General features: G+C 30.9%; 2 protein-coding genes across 2 annotated transcripts; both read left to right on the top strand.

Annotated features, from left to right (window-relative positions):
* Nucleotides 1–10,425: 10,425 nt before the first annotated feature.
* Nucleotides 10,426–17,140, top strand: LOC148570132 (uncharacterized). The gene is made up of 2 exons (XM_088508461.1): nt 10,426–11,461; nt 17,121–17,140. The coding sequence occupies exons 1-2, from the start codon at nt 10,426–10,428 to the stop codon at nt 17,138–17,140; spliced, it is 1,056 nt and encodes a 351-aa protein (XP_088364587.1).
* A 3,983-nt stretch (nt 17,141–21,123) lies between these two features.
* LOC148570131 (uncharacterized) lies at nt 21,124–24,647 on the top strand. The gene is made up of 4 exons (XM_088506860.1): nt 21,124–21,952; nt 23,054–23,641; nt 23,738–23,877; nt 24,393–24,647. The coding sequence occupies exons 1-4, from the start codon at nt 21,124–21,126 to the stop codon at nt 24,645–24,647; spliced, it is 1,812 nt and encodes a 603-aa protein (XP_088362986.1).
* Nucleotides 24,648–25,223: the final 576 nt, after the last annotated feature.

Below are 25,223 nucleotides of genomic sequence, written 5' to 3'. Positions count from 1 at the left end.
TTTTTTGTTGGAATTGGACTCTTATTTTTTTCAAGTGGTCTAGACTGAAAATATGTACACTTGATCCAAACAATTTTGGCATAAGATTTTTTAAAGATAATAATAATAATAATAATAATAATAATAATAATAATAATAATAATAATAATAATATTATTATTATTATTATTATTTCTTTTTCATTCTTAAATATAATTTAACTCTAATTACAATAGCATATTTTATACAAATAAAATAAAACATATCAGATAATAATATTTTAATTTTTGAATATAATTTAATTTATTATTAACATAAAAATTTATATTTAGAATTTATAATAATAATTTACATATTTATATGAATATACATTGTTAACAACTTAATATTTAGTTGTATGAATATAAAAAATAAAAATAGTAAAACATAAAAATTATTATTTATATTACAAATTTAAAAATATATATTTGGAATCAAATTTTTGTATAGACATTAAATATCTATATGTTAAAAATGATGTGTAAAATAATGGATAAAAAACTAAAAATAGGCAGGATGACAAATTTTTTTAGGGGAGAAGTGATAATAAATTTCATTTCATGTTTTTTTTGGTCCACTTCATAAAAAAAAGGTGGGACACTCTTGGATGATATGAGTTTTGTTTCAGACAAAGTTCTAGCACTTGCCACGTCTTCAATTATTATTATTATTATTATTATTATTATTATTATTATTATTATTATTATTATTATTATTATTATTATTATCCTTAAAAAGTCTTATGCTGAAATTGTTTGGATCAAGTATACATATTTTCAGTTCAAATCACTTAAAAAAAAAATAAGAGTCCAACATAAAAAAAATTCAACCAAATTATTAGTATAAAGTCTTATGCTAAATTGTTTGGATCAAGTATACATATTTTCAGTTCAAATTACTTTAAAAAAAAAAAGAGTCCAACATAAAAAAAATTCAACCAAATTATTAGTATAATTAAGAACAAATTAATCTATGCTAATTATGCCACTCCATAACGTAAACATACTGCAACTGTATTAGTTCAGACAGATTCTTATCACTGTTGATTTGATTGAGGTCTTGTTTCTGCATTTGACAATAGCAGCAACATACGTCCCTCTCTAGACACAATTAACTCATTTCAGCACCTATAGAAAAAAAGAAATTTCAGCACAGCACTGTCCAAAATTAATCACATGAATAAAGAAAAAAGAAACATACAATATATGACATAAGAGTTTAATTTTTTTTCATATATATGAACTAACTCTCATTTCATTAAGAAAATTTTAAATAAAACCATATAAAAAGATAAATCAGAGTTGATAGAGTGAAGTTAATATATGGTGAAAAACTTAAGTGTAGTCAACTTCATGTGAAATTGATAGTTGAGAGCGATTAAATAATTTAACTGATTTGACCAAATTTTCATCTAACGACCCTCAATTATCAACTTTACGTAAAGTTATTAACTGCACCTGAATTTTCACCTTAATATATTTGAACGGAAGATATTACTCTTAGAAATGGAAGTAACAATCACACATTCACATAGTTAGTAGAGCAAAACAACGTCCAGGAGAAGAAACGGACGACAATATTAGATATTTGAACAATTTTTAAATTAGGAGAAAAAAAGATAGAGAGCAGAGAAAAAAAAAGTTGAATGGAAATAACGCTTTGAGAAATTGAAATTATTCAAATTAATTAGGTTATTATTATTAGTTTTTTTATATTATTTATTTAATTATTTTTATTAAATAATTAATATAATATTTTATAATATAATAAAGTCATTTAATCTCTTTTCTTTTTATTTGTATATAGATGTTGTGAACCAAGAAAATAAATAAAGTGAATGGGATCAAATTTATTTACTTTGTGGGGGCAAAGAAATATTTTTACTATATATTATATATAAAATTTTGGTTTAATTATTCTGTTAGTCTCTATAGTTTTGTAAAATTTTTAATTAGGTTTCTATACTTTTTTTCCTTTTAATTGAGTCCCTGTACCAAATTTTTTTTTTCAATTAGATTTCTCTTAGTAGTAATTGACTTAATTGTATAGGGACCCAAATAAAAAAAAAATTGGTGCAGGGACTCAAATAAAAAGAAAAAAAGTGTAGGGACTTAATTACAAAAAATTTGGTGCAAGAACTCAATTAAAAGAAAAAAAACTATAAGAACCTAATTAAAAATTTCGTAAAAATATAGGACCAACAAAGTAATTAAACCTAAAATTTTTAAAACTCAGTGGGGGCACCTGCCCCACACTGGCCAATATAAATCCATTTCTGCTCTCATTTTTTACTCACTTTATCTTTTTTATATATCATTATCAATGACTAATTATAAATTTAACTATCAAAATGTGTAACATAACATTCTCTAATTATATTTAAATTAAATTAAAATTAAAATATTAAAATTAAAATTGAAATATAACTATATTATATTATATTATATATATTACTAACTAATTTAATAACCAAAATGCATCATATGACACTCTCTTATTAAATTTGAGTAGAAATATTTTTCTCTAAAATTAATAAATTTTCTTCCTACATTCTCTTGTTTACCTCTCTTTTTTTTTTCTATTTCTCTCTATCATTTTCACTCTATATATAATTATTAATTTATAATTTATATTAATAATTTGACAAACCAAAATGCATCACTAGATCTTTTTTATTATAATTAGAATAAATTTTTTCTTTCCAAAACTAACAAACTCCCTCTATTATCTATCTATTCTATCTATTCTATTATATAAAAATTGAATTTCTGCACTTAATGATGGAGCTGACGTGGCATGCTTCTAAAAGTGTTTCCCGATTTATTTCTTTTAACGCATTAAATACAAGTTAGAGTAAAGTATCGTTTTTGTCCCCAACATTTGGGGTAAGTCCTATTTGTGTCCCTAACGTTTAAATCGTCCTATTTGTATCCTTAATGTTTATAAAAGTGATTCAATGTTATCCTACTATCAATTATACTAACAAATCAGATTATATTTTTCAATTATTCTCACTTGAATGTATTCATTCTCAATTAGGTCTCACTTTGATGTGTTCGATTTTAATATTATACTCACTATTTGTGTTTAAATTCAATTATGTCCCTAGAAAAGTGAATTATGTAAATATTGTCGGAGTTAGTTTCAACATTTGATGAGCTATTTTTCGGAGTAGATCATCGATTCTATCCCAGACATTTGTATTCTAACTTCAAGAAGAGATTTTTAAAACTCAAACTAAAGTGTTCATGATATGTAATTGACGGCAGGATAACATTGAATCACGTTTACAAATGTTAGGGATACAAATAGGATGATTTAAATGGTAGGGACACAAATAGGATTTACCCCTAACGTTGGGGACAAAAATAATACTTTACTCTACAAGTTATTACGATAAACTAACTATATCAATTAATTAATTTGATTAGATATTTAAATATCATATAATTATTATAATTTATATCAATTTTATTTGGTAGTATTTCCTAATTTATTTATTTTAATATTCTGTTAGTATTTTTTAATTTATTTCTTTTAATTTATTAAACCAAATTTATTGTGTGTACTAATTAATTAATTTGATTAATTTATTAGTCATTAAAATAATAAATTTATGAATAAAATAGGCAACTGAGATATTTTCAACTAATAATCAAATCAAATCAAATCAAATCATATATATTGAGCTAAATTCAAATCATGTGAATTAAAGACTAAATTAAAATAAGATAATTTCTTACTTATTCAAGTTGAGTGCAATAAATACAAATTAATTTTGTTAGATAATCATAGTTGACTGGTCTACTATATATAGATGGCCACACAAAATTATAAGAATCGTAATTTTTATCGCTCTTGTTATTTCAACTCTTCTTTTCTTCTTTTTTTTTCTTTATGTATAATTTATTTTATATATAAATGTATCCAAAATGAGAAAGTACATATGAGTGTTTTATTGATTGTTTATTTGATGAATATATCTCAATTTAAGTATTCTACTACTGTGGATAGAAGTTAACTGTAGCAATTCAAAGTGACCAATGTATTTTTTTATAGTATTAGATAAAAGAATATTTATTAAAATGAATATACCCATCGTAATAATTTTTTTAATTGTTATATTTTTATGTCAGTCGTGTAAATTCTTTGAAGGCACAAGATAATAAAATAGGTTGAATTTAATATCATTAGAAGCTAAATTTAACGGTTCAAATAAGCACCACTAATCTATTCTATTATATAAAAATCGAATTTTTGCACTTAATGATGGAGTTGACGTGGCATACTTCTGAAAGTGTTTTTCAATTTTTTTAACTCATTAAATACAAGTTATTATGATAAACTAACTATATCAACTAATTGATTTGATTAAATATTTAAATATCATATAATTTATTATAATTTATATCAATTTGATTTGGTAGTATTTCCTAATTTATTTTAATATTCTGTTAGTATTTTTTAATTTATTTTTTTAATTTATTAAACCAAATTTATTGTGTGTACTAATTAATTAATTTGATTAATTTATTAGTCATTAAAATAATAAATTTATGAATAAAATAGGCAACTGAGATATTTTTAACTAATAATTAAATCAAATCAAATCAAATCATATATATTGAGTTAAATTCAAATCATGTGAATTAAAGACTAAATTAAAATAAGATAATTTCTTACTTATTCAAGTTGAGTGCAATAAATATAAATTAATTTTTTTAGATAATCATAGTTGTCAGGTCTACTATATATAAATGGCCACACAAAATTATAAGAACCATAATTTTTATCGCTCTTGCTATTTCAACTCTTCTTTTCTTCTTCTTTTTTTTTTCTTTATCTATAATTTATTTTAGATATAAATGTATCCAAAATGAGAAAGTACGGATGAGTATTTTATTGATTGTTTATTTGATGAATATATCTCAATTTAAGCATTCTACTACCGTGGATAAAAGTTGCCTATAGCAATTCAAAGTGGCCAATGTATTTTTTTATAGTATTAGATAGAAGAATATTTATTAAGATGAATATACCCATTGAAATGAATTTTTTTTAAATGTTATATTTTTATGTCAGTCGTGTAAATTCTTTGAAGGCGCAAGATAATAAAATAGGTTGACTTTAATATCATTAGAAGCTAAATTTAACGGTTCAAATAAGCACCACTAATTATATTAAAAAAGTAATTTTATAATAATAATGTGATTTATATATTAATTTTTTCGGGTAAATTCATTTCAAAATGTAGAAATTAGACTCAATTACGCTAAAATTTTAAAGGTAATATAGAATTTGACAACAAAATTAACATTCATTAAGGAAATAAATTTATTTATGGCTATTTTCTAATTATAAATAAGGGTAAAGTATAATTTTTTGTCCCTGAAGTTTGGCAAAAGTTTCAAAAATACTCTTAAGTTTTATTTTGTTTCAATTTTGTCCCAAAAGTTTTCGATTTGCATCAAATATACCCTCGACGGCTAAATTTTCCAAAAATTTAAGACTAATTTAACAATAATACATGGAAATTATGATTGATTTGCTTGTATTGAGAGTTGTTCTTATGAAATTGTTGTCGAATTGGTCTTAAATTTTTTAAAAGTTAATCGTCAGGGTATATTTGATGCAAATCAAAAACTTTTGAGACAAAATTGAAACAAAATAAAACTTAGGGGTATTTTTAAAACTTTTATCAAACTTTAGGGACAAAAGATATACTTTACCTTATAAATAATAACAAGACTTATATGAAAAAATATTAATGTCATCATTTTTATTAATTAAATCATAATATTAGGTAGTTGATAGTTTTTAAGCGGAAATTATTAAGTAATTACCTAAAAATTAGCAACGAACAAACAATAAGAATTCAGAAAAAATCTATTATATAATACCAATTTCATAATTAAAATATGTCACATATCATATTCTCATATATTCTATTTATTATCTATTCTATTATATAAAAATCAGATTTTTGCACTTAACGATGGAATTGATGTGACATGCTTTACGAGGGTCTCGTTAAATATAATTTATTATAATAAATTATCTATATCAACTAATTAATTTGATTAGATATTTAAATATCACATAATTTATTATAATTTATATCAATTTGATTTGGTAGTATTTTTTAATTTATTTCTTTTAATGTTTTATTAGTATTTTTTAATTTATTAAATCAAATTAATTATACTAATTATCTATATTAATTAATTAATTATTAAAATAATAAATCTATGAATAAAATAGGTTCTCGAGATATTTTTCACTAATAATTAAATCAATCAAATCATATTTATTGAGCTAAATTTAAATCATGTGAATTAAGGACTAAACTAAAATAAGATGATTTTTTAGTTATTCAAATTGAATGCAATAAATAAAATTAATTTTGTTAGATAATCATGGTCTTCTGGTGTTCTATATATAGATAGCCACATAAAATTATAAAAATCATCATTTGTATTGCTTTTGCTGTTTCAACCTTTTTTTTTTATGTATAAATGTACTCAAAATGAGAAGGTATGGATGAGTGTTTCATTAATTGTTTGTTTGATAAATATTATAGTCTAAAAATGTCTCAATTTAGGCATTCTATCACTGTCGATGGAAGTTGAACCTCTAATAATTCAGGGTGACCATGATATTTTTTATAGTATTACATAGAAAAATATTTTTTAAAATGAATATACCCATTGTAATTAATTTTCTTTGTCAATATGTTATCTTTTACCTAACAAACAATATACCTATTGTATTATTTTTATCAGAAGTCATACATAATTGATTGATAATTCTATATATAAAAATACTCATGTAGTAACTAAATACCATATTGTTATCTCACTAAAGTTAATTCTCCTATGATTACGCGAATGTATAGCACTATCAGATAAAAATTGATTGGATTACATTTATTTACAACGAAGTAGATGATCTTTTAGGCCTAATCACGGTCCGAGTTGATGAAAATTTAAAAAATGCTAACAATACAAATACTTTTTATTTTTAATACCCAATAATAAATATATAAATTAAAACTAATATTATTTCGTACAAAATTATAAAATATATAGCATACTCAAAACATATCCAATCCGTATTTACTGTCATTATTTATCAATTACGTTATGACAAATCTAATTATTAAAAAAGATTAAAAGTTAGAGGTAAATTATTAAATATAAATTAGTAAAAAAATATAATACTTAATAAATTATCATAAACATATTTAAAGATATTTAAGTTATTTTCATATAATAAAAGTGATATGCTTTAAAAAATATTTATATATAATTTACTAACAAATATATGAGATATTTATTGTAAACCCCGGTTAAATTAGTAGATAATTAGTCAATAAATTAGTTTTTAATAAGGAGGATTATAAATATAAATATTATATTAAATTAGGATAGAGCTCATCGAAACGAAAATTTTGACACCAATTTTAAAGAAAACGGTCTAAAATTGGACCGAACCGGGCTGAACCGGACCCGAACCGGGCCGTCAGTTCAATCGGACCAACTCATTAAATGAAGCTGAACCCCTTTCTCTCCCTCATTTGGATGCAGCAGCGTGAAACGCTTCCAGGGAGGGGAGAAAGCTTCCGTAACCTTACGGTAAATTTCCGATCCCCGTAACTTCTCCGTCCGAGCTCCAATCGCCGCACCGTTTGCGGCCACGCGTCCACCGCGTCGAGCTCTATATTTCTACCAGAACAATTTTACTGGTAACTTATTTAATCATTCTCAGCCCTCTTTTCCCCCAAATTTCGGATTTTTGAATGGGAAGGTTGAGTTTCTTTGATTTTTGATGTTTTAGGATCTAATTAGTTTGAGAAAAACGTTCACTCTTGCTTATGTGAAGCTTGGGTAAGGTGAGGATACGATAATTCTATTTTATTTTCATTGAATTTGAGCTTTGGATATTAAATTGGATATATATGTGTTATGAATGTGTATTAGGTTGTGAATAAATAATTGGAGCTTGAAATTGTGAATACTGGAACTTGAAGAAGCGGATTAGTTGAGTTTTGAGGGGCTGCCTTGGTTTTGAATAAATAGCTTTGGTCGTTACGTGGAAATCGGCCAAGGTATGGTTTAGGTTTCTTGCATTTAATATATAATGTTCTGTGAAAACTTAGGCTAGACGACCATAGGATAAGTTGGAATGCAGGTGTATGTTTAATGTTTAGTAATTTGTCGATGAATATATTTGGTTGAAGTTTATTGGATAATTAGTTATTAATTTTGGATGGTGAATGTTGTTATGTTAATTTGGAGAGAATTATGGTTGAATGTTATTGTTAATGAACATGGTTGGTTTGGTGCTTGTTGATTAATTAATGATTTGGTGAATTATTGATTTGAGATATTTTGTGTTAGAAGCCTAGGATTAGTGAACTATGATCCTTAGTTGAATTTTGGTTGTTGGATTTGAATATTGTATGAGTATAATTGTTAATCTGAAGTAGATTTATTGTGGTGACTGTTATGATGATGAGGAAGGGTATGTTGAATTGAAAAGAAAGCAGGTTTGGACCCGAAAAGGGTGGCAAAGTCCGAGTTTTAGAGGAGATGCTGCTGAAATTTTATAAAAATTAGAGATTTTGTTTATATGATTATTTATAAAGATTTAGATTCAAAGGTTATATGGTTTGATTTTGAGTTATTAAGAAAATGAGCATGTTTTAAGTTTGATTCATTTGGAAAAGAATGAATTATGTTTTGAATCGAAACTATTGATGGACGGAATGGGAGGTGTGATAATGAAGGATAAGGATTGAATATGATTGACGTATAATGATGAATGATATGCGATTGAGAATGATGTGGATGTTGATGAATTATAATTGAATTATTTATATGGCTTATGAATTTGAATAATCTGAGATACGAGATTCCCTGGATTAAGTGCCGTGGCTTGCCACCACGTGTACCATGTTGAAAACTCGATACTCTATTGACCCTACGACGTAATTGTGACCGGGCACTATATAAATTCCCGGGAATGTTATCCCCATTGAGCAATATTGATTATTTGAGAAAAATTTATGCATAGACTCTTGGGGATGCACGTCGGGGGACAGTCTAAGGACAATTCAGACTTGTCGGGTTGGCTGGATAACCGACAGATGAGCCTCATCAGCCATAGGACAGGGATGCATCATATGCATATTACTTGAATTACTTGCTTGTGCTTTAATTGGGTGTGCCCATCTGTATTTGCCATGCTAAATGTGTATTTGTTACCTACAGTAGTTGTAACCTTCTTGTGTTTGCCTTTATCTGTCTATTTGTCTGTGAAAATGCATGATGGAGTTGGAGGTATGGAGGAATGGCAGTATAGGACTTAGATTTAAGGTTAAGTTAAGTTAGGTTTAAATATTCTTAGAAAACCACCTTATATGGCTTCTGTTTAATACTTTAAGCTCTATAATCTGAGTGTCGACGTTTTAGGATTGCCTCTGGCATTCCCAGGACCTTATATATTATGTGTGTGGAACCTTTACCATACTGAGAACCTCCGGTTCTCATTCCATACTATGTTGTTATTTTTCAGATGCAGGTCGCGAGCCATCTCGTTAGGCGTCTAGACTCTTAAAGTGGAGGGGTTACTGGATAGTGTTGTTGTATAGTTTTGTTGTACAGTGATATATATATATGTACTTAGCTTTCTCTCCGCATAACTTGTCCTTTTTGATCTTCTTAGAGGTTTATGGAGAGGCAGGATTGTGTATATGTACTTTTGGGTTTTGGATATGTATGTATATATTTGTAAATATTCTCCGGCCAGTCTTGACTTTGTAGGCTGAGTTAGGAGCTTGTTATTTTGTATCTTTGGCACTCTATTCCTACTTCTGTTATCTTATGTTTGACAGCTACGGTTTTCTTAGCACGCAAGTTAACTCGTTCCTTGAGCGTTGCGCTTTTATCTCGCGATTTTTATTTCCCCTATTCTTCAAGGCTCCTAGCATATTATAATTCTTCTGCTATTATATGTAATCATTTCATTTTAGAGGTCGTAATACCACACCACCTTCATTTTACGACTTAAGCGTAAAGCTTAGTGTGGTAGGGTATTACATTATGGTATCAGAGTAGTTTGTTCCTATAGAGCCTGAAAGACGGAATGATTGTGCTTCTGTGCATTCTTTGTATATGTGTTTACATGCTATTAGGATATCTGACTGATATATATGGCATAAACGTTTGTGAGCATGCATTTGGAACTTAAAGCATTAGACCTGCGATATTGAGACTGATCAACTTAATATCACTTGTTTGGTGTGTATAGGGACCAGATGTCGACTCGCGGACGCGGTCGCGGGTGAGGTAGAGGTAGGACAGGCACCGTTACTCCTGCCCCATAGGGACTGATCCAGTAGATTTTATGGCTGCCCTGGGAAATATGGCTTTAGCTATGCAGGCAACAGCTGAGGCACTGGGTAACCAGATAAATCAGGGTAATCATGGGAACAATAATGATGAAGACGGTCCTATGACACTTGCTACATTTCTGAAAGTTTGCCCTCCAACTTTTAGGGGAACCTCAAATCCCACTGATGCAGATAATTGGATTCAGGCTATGGAAAGGGCGTTGCAGGCCCAAGAGGTTCCTGAGGAGCAATGGGTTGAGTTTGGAACATATCAGTTGCAAGGTGAAGCTCAGAATTGGTGGCAGGGAACACGACGTATCCTGCAGCCTGATGGTGCTGTGATTCCTTGGGAGGTTTTCCGAACAGAATTCTATAAGAAATACTTTCTTATTTTAGCTAGAAATGCCAAGGAACTTGAATTGATGCAGTTAAAGCAGGGACAGATGACTGTTGTTGAGTATACTAGCAAATTTGAGGAGTTATGTCGCTTTTCTCGTATCTGTCAAGGTGCGCCTGAAGATTTTGCTGAATGGAAGTGTATTAAATATGAGGGAGGTCTTCGGAGTGATATTCTGAGTTTCGTTACCCCAATGGAGATCAGGATATTTTTTGAATTGGTGAATAAGAGTAGGGTGGCTGAGGATTGTGTGAGGAAGGCGGCAGCAGAGAAAGGAAGTTTGAGGGTGCCTTTTCAGAGGCCTTCAGGGAGGAACTTTGCTCCGAGAGGTAGGAATTTCAAGCGTGGAGGTTTTGTTCCGCAGCAGACTCAGGGTCAAGGTAATTACAGAAGGCCGAATACTAATGCTAGTCAAGGAAAAAGGTTTGGGAAGCAGCCACAGCAAGATCTGAATTGTCAGAAGTGCGGAAGGTTTCACCCTAGAGTTCCGTGCAGATTGGGACTTGGAGTATGCTATCCTTGTGGACAGCCCGGGCATATGGCCACCAATTATCTGGAGAAGAAGAAGTATGAGACTGGTAGAGTGCAGCAGCCAGGGAGAGCATACACCACTTCTACCATAGGTGCTGAGGGATCTGAGACACTGATTAGAGGTAATTGTGAAATGGTTGGTAAAATCTTAAATGCTTTATTTGATTCAGGAGCAAGTCATTAATTTATTGTATTTGAAAAGGCCCATGAATTAGGATTGAGAATGGTGGTTTTAGGTTATGATTTGAAAGTATATAATGCTACTCATAAAGCTATGGTGACTAGGATAGGATGTCCACAAGTTCCCTTTCGAGTACAACAGCGTGAATTTATGCATGATTTGATTTGTTTGCCTATGACTGGTCTTGATCTCATTTTGGGATTGGATTAGTTATCCAAGAATCATATTTTTCTTGATTGTTCTGAGAAGTCAGTACAGTTTATGCCGAAAGGGTCGGAAGCACCGGTTGTGGTGAATAGTTACTATTGGAATTCTATGATAGTAAACTATTCTGGAACTGAATGTCAGGGTATTATGTTATTAACTGTGGGAGTATCAAGTGATGATCAGAGTTTAGAGCATATTGCCGTTGTATGTGAATTTCCAGATGTGTTTCCGAATGATATTAATGAATTTCCACCTAACCGGGAAGTGGAATTCGCAATTGAGTTGGTGCTTGGAGCCGGTCCGATTTCAATTACTCCTTATAGGATGTCACCTTTAGAAATGGCTGAACTGAAAGCTCAGCTGGAAGATTTGTTGAGTAAGCATTTTATCCGACCAAGTGTTTCTCCGTGGGGAGCGCCAGTGTTACTGGTAAAAAAGAAGGATGGGAGTATGCGGTTGTGTGTCGATTATCGGCAATTGAATAAGATCACTGTGAAGAATAAATATCCGTTGCCTAGAATCGATGATCTAATGGATCAGTTACAGGGTGCCGGTGTGTTTTCTAAGATTGACCTGCGATCCAGGTATCATCAGATAAGGGTTAGAGACGAGGATATTCCGAAAACTGCTTTCAGGACGCGTTATGGTCATTATGAGTATACAGTGATGTCTTTTGGGTTAACTAATGCCCCGACAGTATTTATGGATTATATGAACATGATTTTCCGACCGTATCTGGACAAGTTTGTTATTGTCTTCATTGATGATATTCTTGTTTATTCTAAGTCTGAAGAAGAACATGCTGATCACTTGCGAATTGTGCTGCAAATTCTGAGAGACAAGAAGTTATATGCTAAGTTATCTAAATGTGAGTTCTGGAAGAGTGAAGTGAAGTTTCTCGGCCACGTGGTGAGTAAGCAGGGGATAGCTGTGGATCCTGCTAAGGTGGAAGCAGTGATAAATTGGGAGCGACCAACTTCAGTGACAGAGATCAGGAGTTTCCTAGATTTGGTAGGGTATTATCGCAGATTCATTAAAGGATTTTCACAGCTCGCCTTACCTTTAACTAAGTTGACTAGGAAGGATACGCCTTTTATCTGGACTCCGGAATGTGAAGAGAGTTTCCAAGCATTGAAGCACAGGTTGATTACTGCACCTGTATTGGTATTACCTGAACCAAGTGAACCGTTTGAAGTGTATTGTGATGCATCTCTGAAAGGGTTGGGGTGTGTTCTGATGCAGTACCAGAATGTTGTAGCATACGCCTCACGGCGGTTAAGGCCGCATGAGATGAACTACCCGACACATGATTTGGAGCTTGCTGCCATTGTGTTTGCTTTAAAGATTTGGAGGCACTACCTCTATGGCGTTAGGTTTCATGTTTTCTCAGACCATAAGAGTTTGAAGTATCTTTTTTAGCAGAAAGAGTTGAATATGCATCAGAGGAGGTGGATGGAGCTCCTGAAAGATTATAATTTTGAATTGAATTATCATTCAGGAAAAGTGAATGTTGTGGCGGACGCCTTGAGTCAGAAATCTTTATATGCAGCTTGGATGATGCTACGGGAAGAAGAATTACTAAGAGAATTTCAAGGTTTAAATTTGGGAATTAGAGGAGAATCTGGAATTTTGTGTTTGAGTCAGTTGCAGATTTCAAGTGATTTTAAATCAGAACTTCTGAAGGCTCATCGAGACAGTGAAGCATTACATAAGGTATTACCAGCAGTTGAACAAGGAAAATAGTGGAGAGTGTCAGAAGAACATAATGGTTTGTGGAGGTTCAAGAACCGGATTATTGTGCCAGATATTGGGGACCTGCGACAGAGTATCTTAAAGGAAGCTCATAAGAACGGGTTTTCAATTCATCCAGGGAGTACTAAAATGTATCAAGATCTGAAAGCGATGTTCTGGTGGCCAGGTATGAAGAATGATGTGGCATTGCATGTATCTAAATGTTTAACGTGTCAGAAGGTTAAGATTGAGCATCAGAGACCATCAGGGACCCTTCAGCCTTTAGAGATTCCACAATGGAAATGGGAGAGTATTGCAATGGACTTTGTGATAGGTTTGCCTAGGACCCGGTCTGGTTGTGACGCTATTTGGGTGGTTGTGGATTGACTGACAAAATCAGCTCACTTTCTTCCTATCCGAATAAGTTGTACAATGGAAGAATTAGCTCAAATGTATATTAAAGAGATTGTCAGGTTGCATGGCGTGCCTTCTACCATTATATTTGATAGGGATTCTCGCTTCACATCAAGATTCTGGGGAGCTTTTCAACGTGCATTTGGGACTCAGTTAAGCTTGAGTGCTGCGTATCACCCTCAGACAGATGGTCAGTCAGAGAGAACAATTCAGACCTTGGAGGATATGCTAAGAGCTTGTGTTTTAGACCAGCCGGCGAGCTGGGATCGGTATATGCCATTAGTAGAGTTTGCTTATAATAATAGCTATCATGCGAGCATTGGAATGGCTCCATATGATGCTCTGTATGGCAGAAAATGTCAATCTCTGTTGTGCTGGTATGAAACTGGAGAAATGAGTTTATGAGGGCCTGAGATGATAGCTGAAACGACTGAGCAGATAAAGAAGATTCGTAGTCAAATGCTTATAGCCCAAAGCCGCCAAAAGAGCTATGCTGACCAGAGGCGAAAGCCTTTGGAATTCGAAGAAGGAGAACATGTCTTTTTGAAAGTTACACCAACCACTGGAGTGGGAAGAGCTATTAAGACTAAGAAACTGAATCCCCGTTATATTGGACCGTTTGAGATCCTGAAGAGAATTGGGCCAGTGGCTTATAGAATTGCCTTACCGCTGTATCTTTCGAATTTGCACGATGTGTTCCATGTGTCACAGCTTCGGAAGTATACTCCTTATGCAAGTCATGTTCTGGAACCAGAACCAATTCAAGTAAGAGAAGATCTAATACTCCCAGTAATTCCGGTGAGAATTGATGATATCAGTATTAAACGATTACGCGGAAGGGAAGTATCATTGGTAAAAGTAGATTGGAGTCGAGCTGGTATCGAGGAACATACCTGGGAGCTCGAATCAGATATGCGAAAGGACTATCCACATCTCTTTTCAGGTAACTAGATTTGAATTTTGAGGGCAAAATTCTTTATTAGGTGGGTAGGATGTAAACCCCAGTTAAATTAGTAGATAATTAGTCAATAAATTAGTTTTTAATAAGGAGGATTATAAATGTAAATATTATATTAAATTAGAATAGAGCTCATCGAAACGAGAATTTTGACACCAATTTCGGAGAAAACGGTCCAAAATTGGACCGAATGGGCCGAACCGGTTGAACCAGACCCGAACCGGACCGTTGGTTCAACCGGACCAACTCATTAAATGAAGCCGAACCCCTTTCTCTCCCTCATTTGGATGCAGCAGCATGAAACGCTTCCAGGGAGGGGAGAAAGCTTCCGTAACCTTACGGTAAATTTCCAATCCCCGTAACTTCTCCGTCCGAGCTCCAATCGCCGCACCGTTTGCGGCCACGCGTCCACCGCGTTGAGCTCTACATTTCTACCGGAACAATTTCACTGGTAACTTATTTAATCATTCTCAGCCCTCTTTTCTCCCAGTTTTTGGATTTTTGAATGGGAAGGTTGAGTTTCTTTGATTTTTGATGTTTTAGGATCTAATTAGCTTGAGGAAAACGTTCACTCTTGCTTATGTGAAGCTTGGGTAAGGTGAGGATACGATAATTCTATTTTATTTTCATTGAATTTGAGCTTTGGATATTAAATTGGATATATATGTGTTATGAGTGTGTATTAGGTTGTGAATAAATAATTGGAGCTTGAAATTGTGAATACTGGAACTTGGAAGAAGCGGATTAGTTGAGTTTTGAGGGGCTGCCTTGGTTTTGAATAAATAGCTTTGGTCGTTACGTGGAAATCGGCCAAGGTATGGTTTATGTTTCTTGCATTTAATATATAATGTTCTGTGAAAACTTAGGCTAGACGACCATAGGATAAGTTGGAATGCAGGTGTATGTTTAATGTTTAGTAATTTGTCGATGAATATATTTGGTTGAAGTTTATTGGATAATTAGTTATTAATTTTGGATGGTAAATGTTGTTATCTTAATTTGGAGAGAATTATGGTTGAATGTTATTGTTGATGAACATGGTTGGTTTGGTGCTTGTTGATTAATTAATGATTTGGTGAATTATTGATTTGAGATATTTTGTGTTAGAAGCCTAGGATTAGTGAACTATGATCCTTAGTTGAATTTTGGTTGTTGGATTTGAATATTGTATGAGTATAATTGTTAATCTGAAGTAGATTTATTATGGTGACTGTTATGATGATGAGGAAGGGTATGTTGAATTGAAAAGAAAGTAGGTTTGGACCCGAAAAGAGTGGCAACGTCTGAGTTTTAGAGGAGATGCTGCCGAAATTTTATAAAAATTAGAGATTTTGTTTATATGATTATTTATAAAGATTTAGATTCAAAGGTTATATGGTTTGATTTTGAGTTATTAAGAAAATGAGCATGTTTTAAGTTTGATTCATTTGGAAAAGAATGAATTATGTTTTGAATCAAAACTATTGATGGACGGAATGGGAGGTGTGATAATGAAGGATAGGGATTGAATATGATTGACGTATAATGATGAATGATATGCGATTGAGAATGATGTGGATGTTGATGAATTATAATTGGATTATTTATATGGCTTATGAATTTGAATAATCTGAGATACGAGATTCCCTGGATTAAGTGCCGTGGCTTGCCACCACGTGTACCAGGTTGAAAACTCGATACTCTGTTGACCCTACGATGTAAGTGTGACCGGGCACTATATAAATTCCCGGGAATGTTACCCCCATTGAGCAATATTGATTATTTGAGAAAAATTTATGCATAAACTCTTGGGGATGCACGTCGGGGGACAGTCTAAGGACAACTCAGACTTGTCGGGTTGGCTGGATAACCGACAGATGAGCCTCATCAGCCATAGGACAGGCATGCATCATATGCATATTACTTGAATTACTTGCTTTTGCTTTAATTGGGTGTGCCTATCTGTATTTGCCATGCTAAATGTGTATTTGTTACCTGCAGTAGTTGTAACCTTCTTGTGTTTGCCTTTATCTGTCTATTTGTCTGTGAAAATGCATGATGGAGTTTGAGGTATGGAGGAATGGCAGTATAGGACTTAGATTTAAGGTTAAGTTAAGTTAGGTTTAAATATTCTTAGAAAACCACCTTATATGGCTTCTGTTTAATACTTTAAGCTCTATAATCTGAGTGTCGACGTTCTAGGATTGCCTCTGGCATTCCCAGGACCTTATATATTATGTGTGTGGCACCTTTACCATACTGAGAACCTCCGGTTCTCATTCCATACTATGTTGTTATTTTTCAAATGCAGGTCGGGAGCCATCTCGTTAGGCGTTTAGACTCTTAAAGCGGAGGGGTTACTGGATAGTGTTGTTGTATAGTTTTGTTGTGCAGTGATGTATATATATGTACTTAGCTTTCTCTCCGCATAACTTGTCCTTTTTTATCCTCTTAGAGGTTTATGGAGAGGCAGGATTGTGCATATGTACTTTTGGGTTTTGGATATGTATGTATATATGTGTAAATATTCTCCGGCTTGTCTTGACTTCGCAGGCTGAGTTAGGAGCTTGTTATTTTGTATCTTTGGCACTCTATTCCTACTTCTGTTATCTTATGTTTGACAGTTACGGTTTTCTTAGCACGCAAGTTAACTCGTTCCTTGAGCGTTGTGCTTTTATCTCGCGATTTTTATTTCCCCTATTCTTCAAGGCTCCTAGCATATTATAATTCTTCTGCTATTATATGTACTCATTTTATTTTAGAGTCGTAATACTACACCACTTTCGTTTTACGACTTAAGCGTAAAGCTTAGTGTGGTAGGGTGTTACATTTATCATAATTTTTATTTTTAATAAAAATATTATTATATTAAAGCGATGCATTTTAAAAATGTATAAATGAGATTTTTATTAAAAAAATTACAAGATAGCAAATGCAACTTTATTTTAATTTTATCCTTAATATTTAATTTTAATTTTACCTTTAGAGTTTCAATATGTTTTAATTATACCATTAGGGTGAACAACATTAATTATAACCAATTAATTATATTATCTGATTTGACTAAAATTAAATAAATATTAAATTATTTAATAAATAATAAATAAAAAATAAAATAAATAAATTTAATTTAAATCATTCTCTTATTATTTTCTATATGTATGAATCAGAATGTACTTTTATATATTTTGATTAATAGTTCTTAAAGGAGTTACTATTTTATTTACTAATATTTTAAATTTTTTAAAATATTTTCATAAAACTTGATTAATTAATAGATTTTTCTTCACAATGTTTTTCTTGAATTTTTTAACAAAAATATATCTTAATTTTTGTCTTTCATATATTCATTGATTATACTAATTTTTTTTATAGTGTATTTTTATCAACTACATGCATTATTTTTCTGTCTTTTTTTACTTTTTTTTAATTATTTTATTATCTTATTTTTAATTATTTATTTTACTTTCACTCCTCATATGTTTATTGTATTTCACTTCATCTTAGTTTTAATTTCATAGTTAACTTTTAATTATATAAAATTCAATAGTTTCTTTCAAAATATGCTTAAATATATTATCTATTATATATAATCATTAGGATAAACAAACAAATATAAATTGAATATATAATTTAATTTTAATTTAAACTAATAAATAAATAAATTGTCAGAAAAATAGCAACCAGTTTTTTTTAATTTCTCTATAATTTATTTAAAGGTAAAAATCTCTTTATAATCACTAACATCGCCAATAACAAAATTATATATCTCTATTAAATAAAAAATATATAAAATAAATAACATATATATAATTTTGAAGTTATTAATCATAGACTATGGACAAATTCTTTTTAAAAAAAAATCCTATGGGTCAACATGTAATTTTTTGATATTTTTATTTTTTTTCTAAAATTTTTTAGATTTATCAACATTTAAGTTGTCTATATATACATCACTTCTCAAAATATTATGATTTCACAAGTTATAATATGTGGGGTAAATCACCTTTATAAACCATTTACAAACCAATTTTACGTATATCCCCCAAAATAAAAAAGGCTATGTGCATGTCTCAATTTACATATCTATGTAAATTAAATTTATGGAGTTCGAATTATGTGTTTTCGTAGTAACGTACAGTGCCGAGTTATATCTTTGGATTGTAACAGTCATATGACTACTAAATCGAATGAAGGAGATTTGATTTACAATGAGCTGGATTGCTACTAAGTGAGTATAAATTGAACCTTATTGCTTCAATTTAGCATGGACCATATATATCGAAATTTATAGATTCGATTTAGTAGGAGATGACATAATTTGAATTTTTTGAATTCAATTTACTTTCAAATCACAATGTCAAGTAATTCGAATCCTATAGATTCGATTTACTACTTATTACCCTAATTCGAATTCATTAAATTCAATTTATATAGAAATATAAACGGAGACAACCAGGTAATGTTTTTGAGTTTGAGAGATTCAAATAATTTTGGGGTGGCTTTGATTTATCAACGTAAATTAACCTAATATGTGATATTAGTTATTGTTATATATATAAAAAATGTGACTTATTTATGCATTGTTTGGATTAAAAGAATTTGTAGAAAAATAAATGCTGGAGAAGAAAATAGACGAAAAAATTAATTTTTCATTGTTTGGATCAACAAAGAAATTGAATGAAAAACATAAAAGTGTATGTGGAGCTCATGTAAATTTTCTCTTCAAAGTTGCGAAGAAAACTGATGCAGAAGTGCAAACATGGGTAAAAATTTAAAGTTACCATTTGAATTATAATTTATATATAATATATAAAAATATTAATATAATTTTACTCCATTATAATTATTTCTCTTGTTACTTTTCCTTCCATCTAAGCAAAAGAAAATTTTTTTCTCTATTTTCTTTCCATTAATTTTTTCTTCATCTAAATAACACATACAAAAATATACTTTTCTTTCCATTTTCTTTCCTCTCATTTTCTTTCTTTCCATTGTCTTTCCTCTTATTTTTCATCTTATATCCAAATAATAACTTAGTGTTTATCCATTTATCTTCTATTAATATTGTTATAACAGGGATATATGTGACTTTATAAAAATGATATAACCTTAACTTTGATTATCCGAGAATTTATTGAGTGGCTAGAATAGCTCCACGTCACAAACCAATGAATGCTTGCAATAGGAATGATCACAAAAACAATCGAAACGGGTATTTACTAGGATTACTCGTATTTTGGGACTAGATGAGGACTTGTGAAATCCTCATGACCTGCCACGCGAAAATAGATGGGGACTAGGGGTGGTAATTGAAGGGTATTTACAAATTTGATTAATTAATATTATTAATATTATTGATATTATTATTAATATTAATAAACGGTTACTAACCGTTTAGCACCATTTGGTTGAAAGGACACAACCTTTTAATGATTGTGTATATTCAAAATATTGTGTCTATTGGCTAAAGAGACACAACTCTTTAAGAATTGTGTATGTTCAAAACATTGTATCTATTGGCAATAGAAAAGACACAACTATTTGTATACGTAACTAATCATAATTGCTATGTGCAATATGTATAAATAAGTCCTTGTCCACTATTTGAAAGGTGAAGTACTAAGTGTACAATTTACTCAACTATTAAGAGATTTTCTTTGTTCAAGAGAGTTGAAAATTTCTTACTATTGCTAATTAAGAAATTCTTAGGTTTCATTGTATCCTGGGAGAGTATTGTCATCAACCCTATAGTAACTAAGTGTGGGGACAAATATCTCTCTAAAGAAAGCGATCTAATCGTGCCTTGAAACCACTATAGAAATATAAGATTTTTTGTCATCTTCTCATACCATATACCCAACAATTTAGAGAGATATTGTTGAAGATGGCACAAGATCAAAACAGTATGTTCAAGGTCATGAATCAAGAGTTTGTCAAATTAGATCGCTTTGATGGAACGAACTTCAATCGTTGGAAAGACAAGATGATGTTTCTTCTTTCAGTTCTCAATCTTGCATATGTGATTGACCCAAAGACTACACCAATTGTCGATGCCGCTGAAAATTCCACACCGGAAGAGAAAGAAAAGATTGTTCAATTGAAAAAGAAACGTGATGAATATACTTTTGCATGTCGAGGTCATATTCTCAATACTTTATCCGACCGACTCTATGATCTCTACATGTCAATTCAATCACTATTAGAGATTTAAAAATTTTTGGAAGAAAAGTACAATACCGAACGACAAGGAACATATAAGTTTATTATGATGAAATATTTTGAATTTATTATGAATGATACTATGTCCCCTCATGGATCAAATTCATGAATTACAAATCCTTGTAAGTAGACTTCGTGATCTACAAGTGGTGATCTCTGAATCATTACAAGTTGGAGCAATTATTTCAAAATTGCCTTCATCTTGGAATGGTTATAGGAAGAAACTTTTACATCTTGGTGAAAACTTCACAATTGAGAAATTACTAAGGCATATACGTATAGAGGAGGAAACTCGAAAACGTGATGCTGTGTATCTTTCTCAAAGTTCTAAAGTGAATCATATTGGTGAAAACAATACCAATAAGAAGAAAAAAAAGTTCTCTAAAGATTCAAAGCAAGATAAGAAGAGACAAAGAGAGTGTTATCATTGTCACAAGAAAGGACACTATATCAAAGAATGTAGACTTCTGAAAAAGGAAGCACCAAAGACCAACTTAGTGGAAGAGAAGGATCTAATTGCTATGGTTGTAGAAAAAGTACAAAACATGCATATTGGCATGGTTACAGAAATTAACATAGCAACACAAGGAAAATCACTTGAATGGTGGTTAAATTCAGGGGCTACTGTTCACGTTTGTAATGATCGCAACCAATTCAAAACATATAAAGAAGTGAACAATAGAGAGGTCTTAATGGGCAATGACAACTCGGCCAAAGTTTGTGGTCAAGGAACTGTGGAATTAAATTTTACATCTGGAAAGAAATTAAGTTTAATAAATGTACTTCATGTTCCAGATTTGAGAAAAAATTTAGTTTCTGTTAGTCTCTTGTATAAGAAAGGATTCAAAGTTGTAATGGAATCCGATAAAGTGATCTTGTTTAAGAATGATGTATTCGTAGGAAAAGGATATTGTACTGAAGGCATGTTTAAACTTAGTATTAATAAAGTGAATGTTTCATTGTATGTTGTTGATTCTTGTGATTTATGGCATAGTAGATTAGCACACTTAAATTACAAATCAATTGAATATATACAAAAGAATAACTATATTATTTTAGTAACAAGGATTTTAATAAGAAATGTGATATTTGCATATAATCCAAAATTACTAAGAAACTTTTTCTTAAAGTTGAAAGAAATACATATTTATTGGAGTTGATTCATAGTGATATTTGTGAACTAAATGGCAATATTATTAGAGGAGGAAAAAGATACTTTATAACTTTTATTGATGATTGTTCTAGATTTACTTATGTGTATTTGCTTAGAAATAAAGATGAAGCTTTTGAAATGTTTAAGAAATATAAAATGGAAGTAGAAAATATGCATAATAAGAAAATAAAAGTTCTTCGTAGTGATCGAGGTGGAGAATATTTTCTAATGAATTTGATCACTTTTGTGAATTACATGGTATTGTGCATGAATCTTTTGCTCCATATACTCCGCAACAAAATGGTTTGGCGAAAAGAAAAAACCGTACCTTAGTGGATATGGTTAATTCAATGTTACTAAATACAAAATTTCCTTACAATTTGTGGGGTGAAGCATTATTGACATCATGTCATATCCATTATAGGATACCATCAAGACATAGAAAGGTTTCTCCTTATGAAATTTGGAAAGGAAGGAAACCTAATTTAAATTATCTTAAAGTGTGGGGGTGTTTAGCCTTTTATCGAGTTCCTGATCAAAAGAAAACCAAATTGGGGCCAAGAGCCATAAAAGGCACTTTTATAGGATATGCTCAAAATTCTAAAGCATATAGAATTTTAGACTTAGTGTCTAATGTAGTTGTTGAATCAAGAGAAGTAGAATTTATTGAAAATAAATTTATCAATGATTCAACTTCTAATTTAGAGTATTCCTAAAATGATACTAATATTTCACAAGAAATAAATAATCAAAATAATAAACGTCTAAGCGACAAAGAGTTGATTGAACCAAGGAAGAGCTTGAGAGTAAGAAAAGAAAAGGACTTGGGTCCATATTTATTTCTTCTCATGCTATCACCTTTTTGGTAGAAAGAACTAGGAATTCTGTAACAAACAAGATTCCTATTGTTATGAACATAGATGGTGATCCTCAAACATTCAAAGAGGCTATGGCTTCAAGGGATTCTGCCTTTTGGAAAGAAGCAATAAATGATGAAATGGACTCAATATTATCTAACAATACTTGGGTCTTGGTTGATTTGCCTCCAGGATCAAAGCCTATAGGATGTAAGTGGGTATTTAGAAAAAAGTATAATACTGATGGTTCATTACAAACCTTTAAAGCAAGGTTAGTGGCCAAAGGGTTTAGACAACAAGAAGGTCTAGACTATTTTGATACCTACGCACCTGTGGCAAGAATGACTTCTATTAGGGCTCTTATAGTATTAGCATCCATACATAAGCTTCATATACATCAAATGGATGTTAAAATGGCTTTTCTAAATGGAGATCCTAATGAAGAAATTTATATGGAGCAACCGGAAGGCTATGTACTACCCGGAAATGAAAAGAAAGTTTGCAAATTAATTAAGTCTTTGTATGGGCTAAAACAAGCGCCTAAACAATGGCATGAGAAGTTTGATTCAGTGGTGTTCTCAAATGGCTTCTCACATAATAGTGCGGATAAATGTATTTACTCAAAATTTACTAAAGATTATGGAGTAATCATTTGTTTATATGTTGATGATATGTTAATCATCGGAACAAATTTAGAAGGAATTCGTATAACGAAGGAGTATCTAACTTCTAAATTCAAGATGAAGGATTTGAATGAAGTTGATACAATATTAGGCATAAAGGTGCATAAGAATGAAGTTGGCTTTACTTTAAGTCAATCTCATTATATCAAAAAGGTATTAGAAAAGTTTGATCATCTTACAATTAAAGAATCCAATACGCCGTATGATCATTAGAAGGAAACATGGGAAGACCTATAGCACAATTAGAATATGCTAGTGCTATAGGAAGTTTAATGTATGCAATGCATTGTACTAGACCTGATATAGCATTTACTGTGTGTAAATTATCAAGGTTTACAGGAAAGCCTAGCAATCAACATTGGAAAGCTATAACAAGAGTTCTTGGTTATCTCAAGAAAATCATAAACTTGGGATTACATTATAGTGACTATCCCGCAGTTTTAGAAGGTTATTCCGACGCAAGTTGGATTACAAATCTTAGTGATAACAAATCCACTTCAAGATGAATTTTCACCGTATGTGGTGGAGCAATAAGTTGGACCTCAAAGAAACAAACATGTATTACACATTCTACTATGGAGGCTGAGTTTGTAGCTTTATCAGTCGCAGGTAAAGAAGCGAAATGGTTAAGAAATTTGTTATATGATATAAAGCTGTGGCCATAGCAGACGACAGCCATTTCAATCTTCTGTGATAGTGAATCAACCATGTCTCGAGCATATAATAAGGTTTATAATGGAAAGTCTAGACATATAAGTTTGAGACATGAATTTGTGAGGCAACTAATAGATGATGGTGTAATTACCATCACTTATGTAAGATCTCAAGAAAATTTAGCAGACCCTTTGACTAAAGGTTTGTCAAGGGATAAAATCAAAGAAATTACTGCTAAAATGAGATTAAAACATATTATTGCTAAATGATGGGAACCCAACCTTATTCTTGTAGACCACTATTTTCAAAATTTAATAGGTAATAACAAGTTATTTAGCAATTGGAGCACTAAGGTATAGGATTTAGTGCTATTTACAATAAATTAGGAGGGTAAGTTTAAACTCTTAATGGAATGATAATATTATCTATCAAAATATTCCACCTATATGAATATAAGAGTGGTGCCACTCTAATCGAGAATTTTAGAGGTTTTATTCTCGTAAATATTCATGAAACCAGGATGAGCACAAAGCCATACAAGTTCTTAAAATTGTAAACTCTTGAATTTGGAGGGTATAAATAATGTGTGTGATTTTTGGTACTAGCATATGGAGTATAGGTTTAATCGATTAGACACCTATTACTTCTTTAGAACTTTAAAATTTACACTAAAAGAATGTTTAATCTTAGTGACACATTGTTTATGCATATACTTGTATGACATTTAAATTTTGTAAATAGTGGGGGATTGAAGGGTATTTACAAATTTGATTAATATTATTGATATTATTATTAATATTATTATTAATATTAATAAACGGTTACTAACTGTTTAGTACCATTTG

This window comes from Arachis ipaensis, chromosome B3 (genome assembly GCF_059453495.1).
Source record: "Arachis ipaensis isolate K30076 ecotype BB chromosome B3, ASM5945349v1, whole genome shotgun sequence".
In the NCBI taxonomy this organism is placed as follows: Eukaryota; Viridiplantae; Streptophyta; class Magnoliopsida; order Fabales; family Fabaceae; genus Arachis; species Arachis ipaensis.
This window is presented reverse-complemented; position numbering and strand designations above follow the sequence as displayed.

What these genes read in the sequence shown, in the direction of transcription:
- LOC148570131 (XM_088506860.1), top strand. Translation starts at nt 21,124, where the DNA reads ATGGATCAAATTCATGAATTACAAATCCTTGTAAGTAGACTTCGTGAT. An exon ending in AAATGGCTTCTCACATAATA is followed by an intron (nt 23,642 to 23,737) that starts GTGCGGATAAAT and finishes GAACAAATTTAG; the next exon opens with AAGGAATTCGTATAACGAAG. An exon ending in AATCTCATTATATCAAAAAG is followed by an intron (nt 23,878 to 24,392) that starts GTATTAGAAAAG and finishes TGGCCATAGCAG; the next exon opens with ACGACAGCCATTTCAATCTT.
- LOC148570132 (XM_088508461.1), top strand. Translation starts at nt 10,426, where the DNA reads ATGGCTGCCCTGGGAAATATGGCTTTAGCTATGCAGGCAACAGCTGAG. An exon ending in ATCTGAGACACTGATTAGAG is followed by an intron (nt 11,462 to 17,120) that starts GTAATTGTGAAA and finishes TTTCAAATGCAG; the next exon opens with GTCGGGAGCCATCTCGTTAG.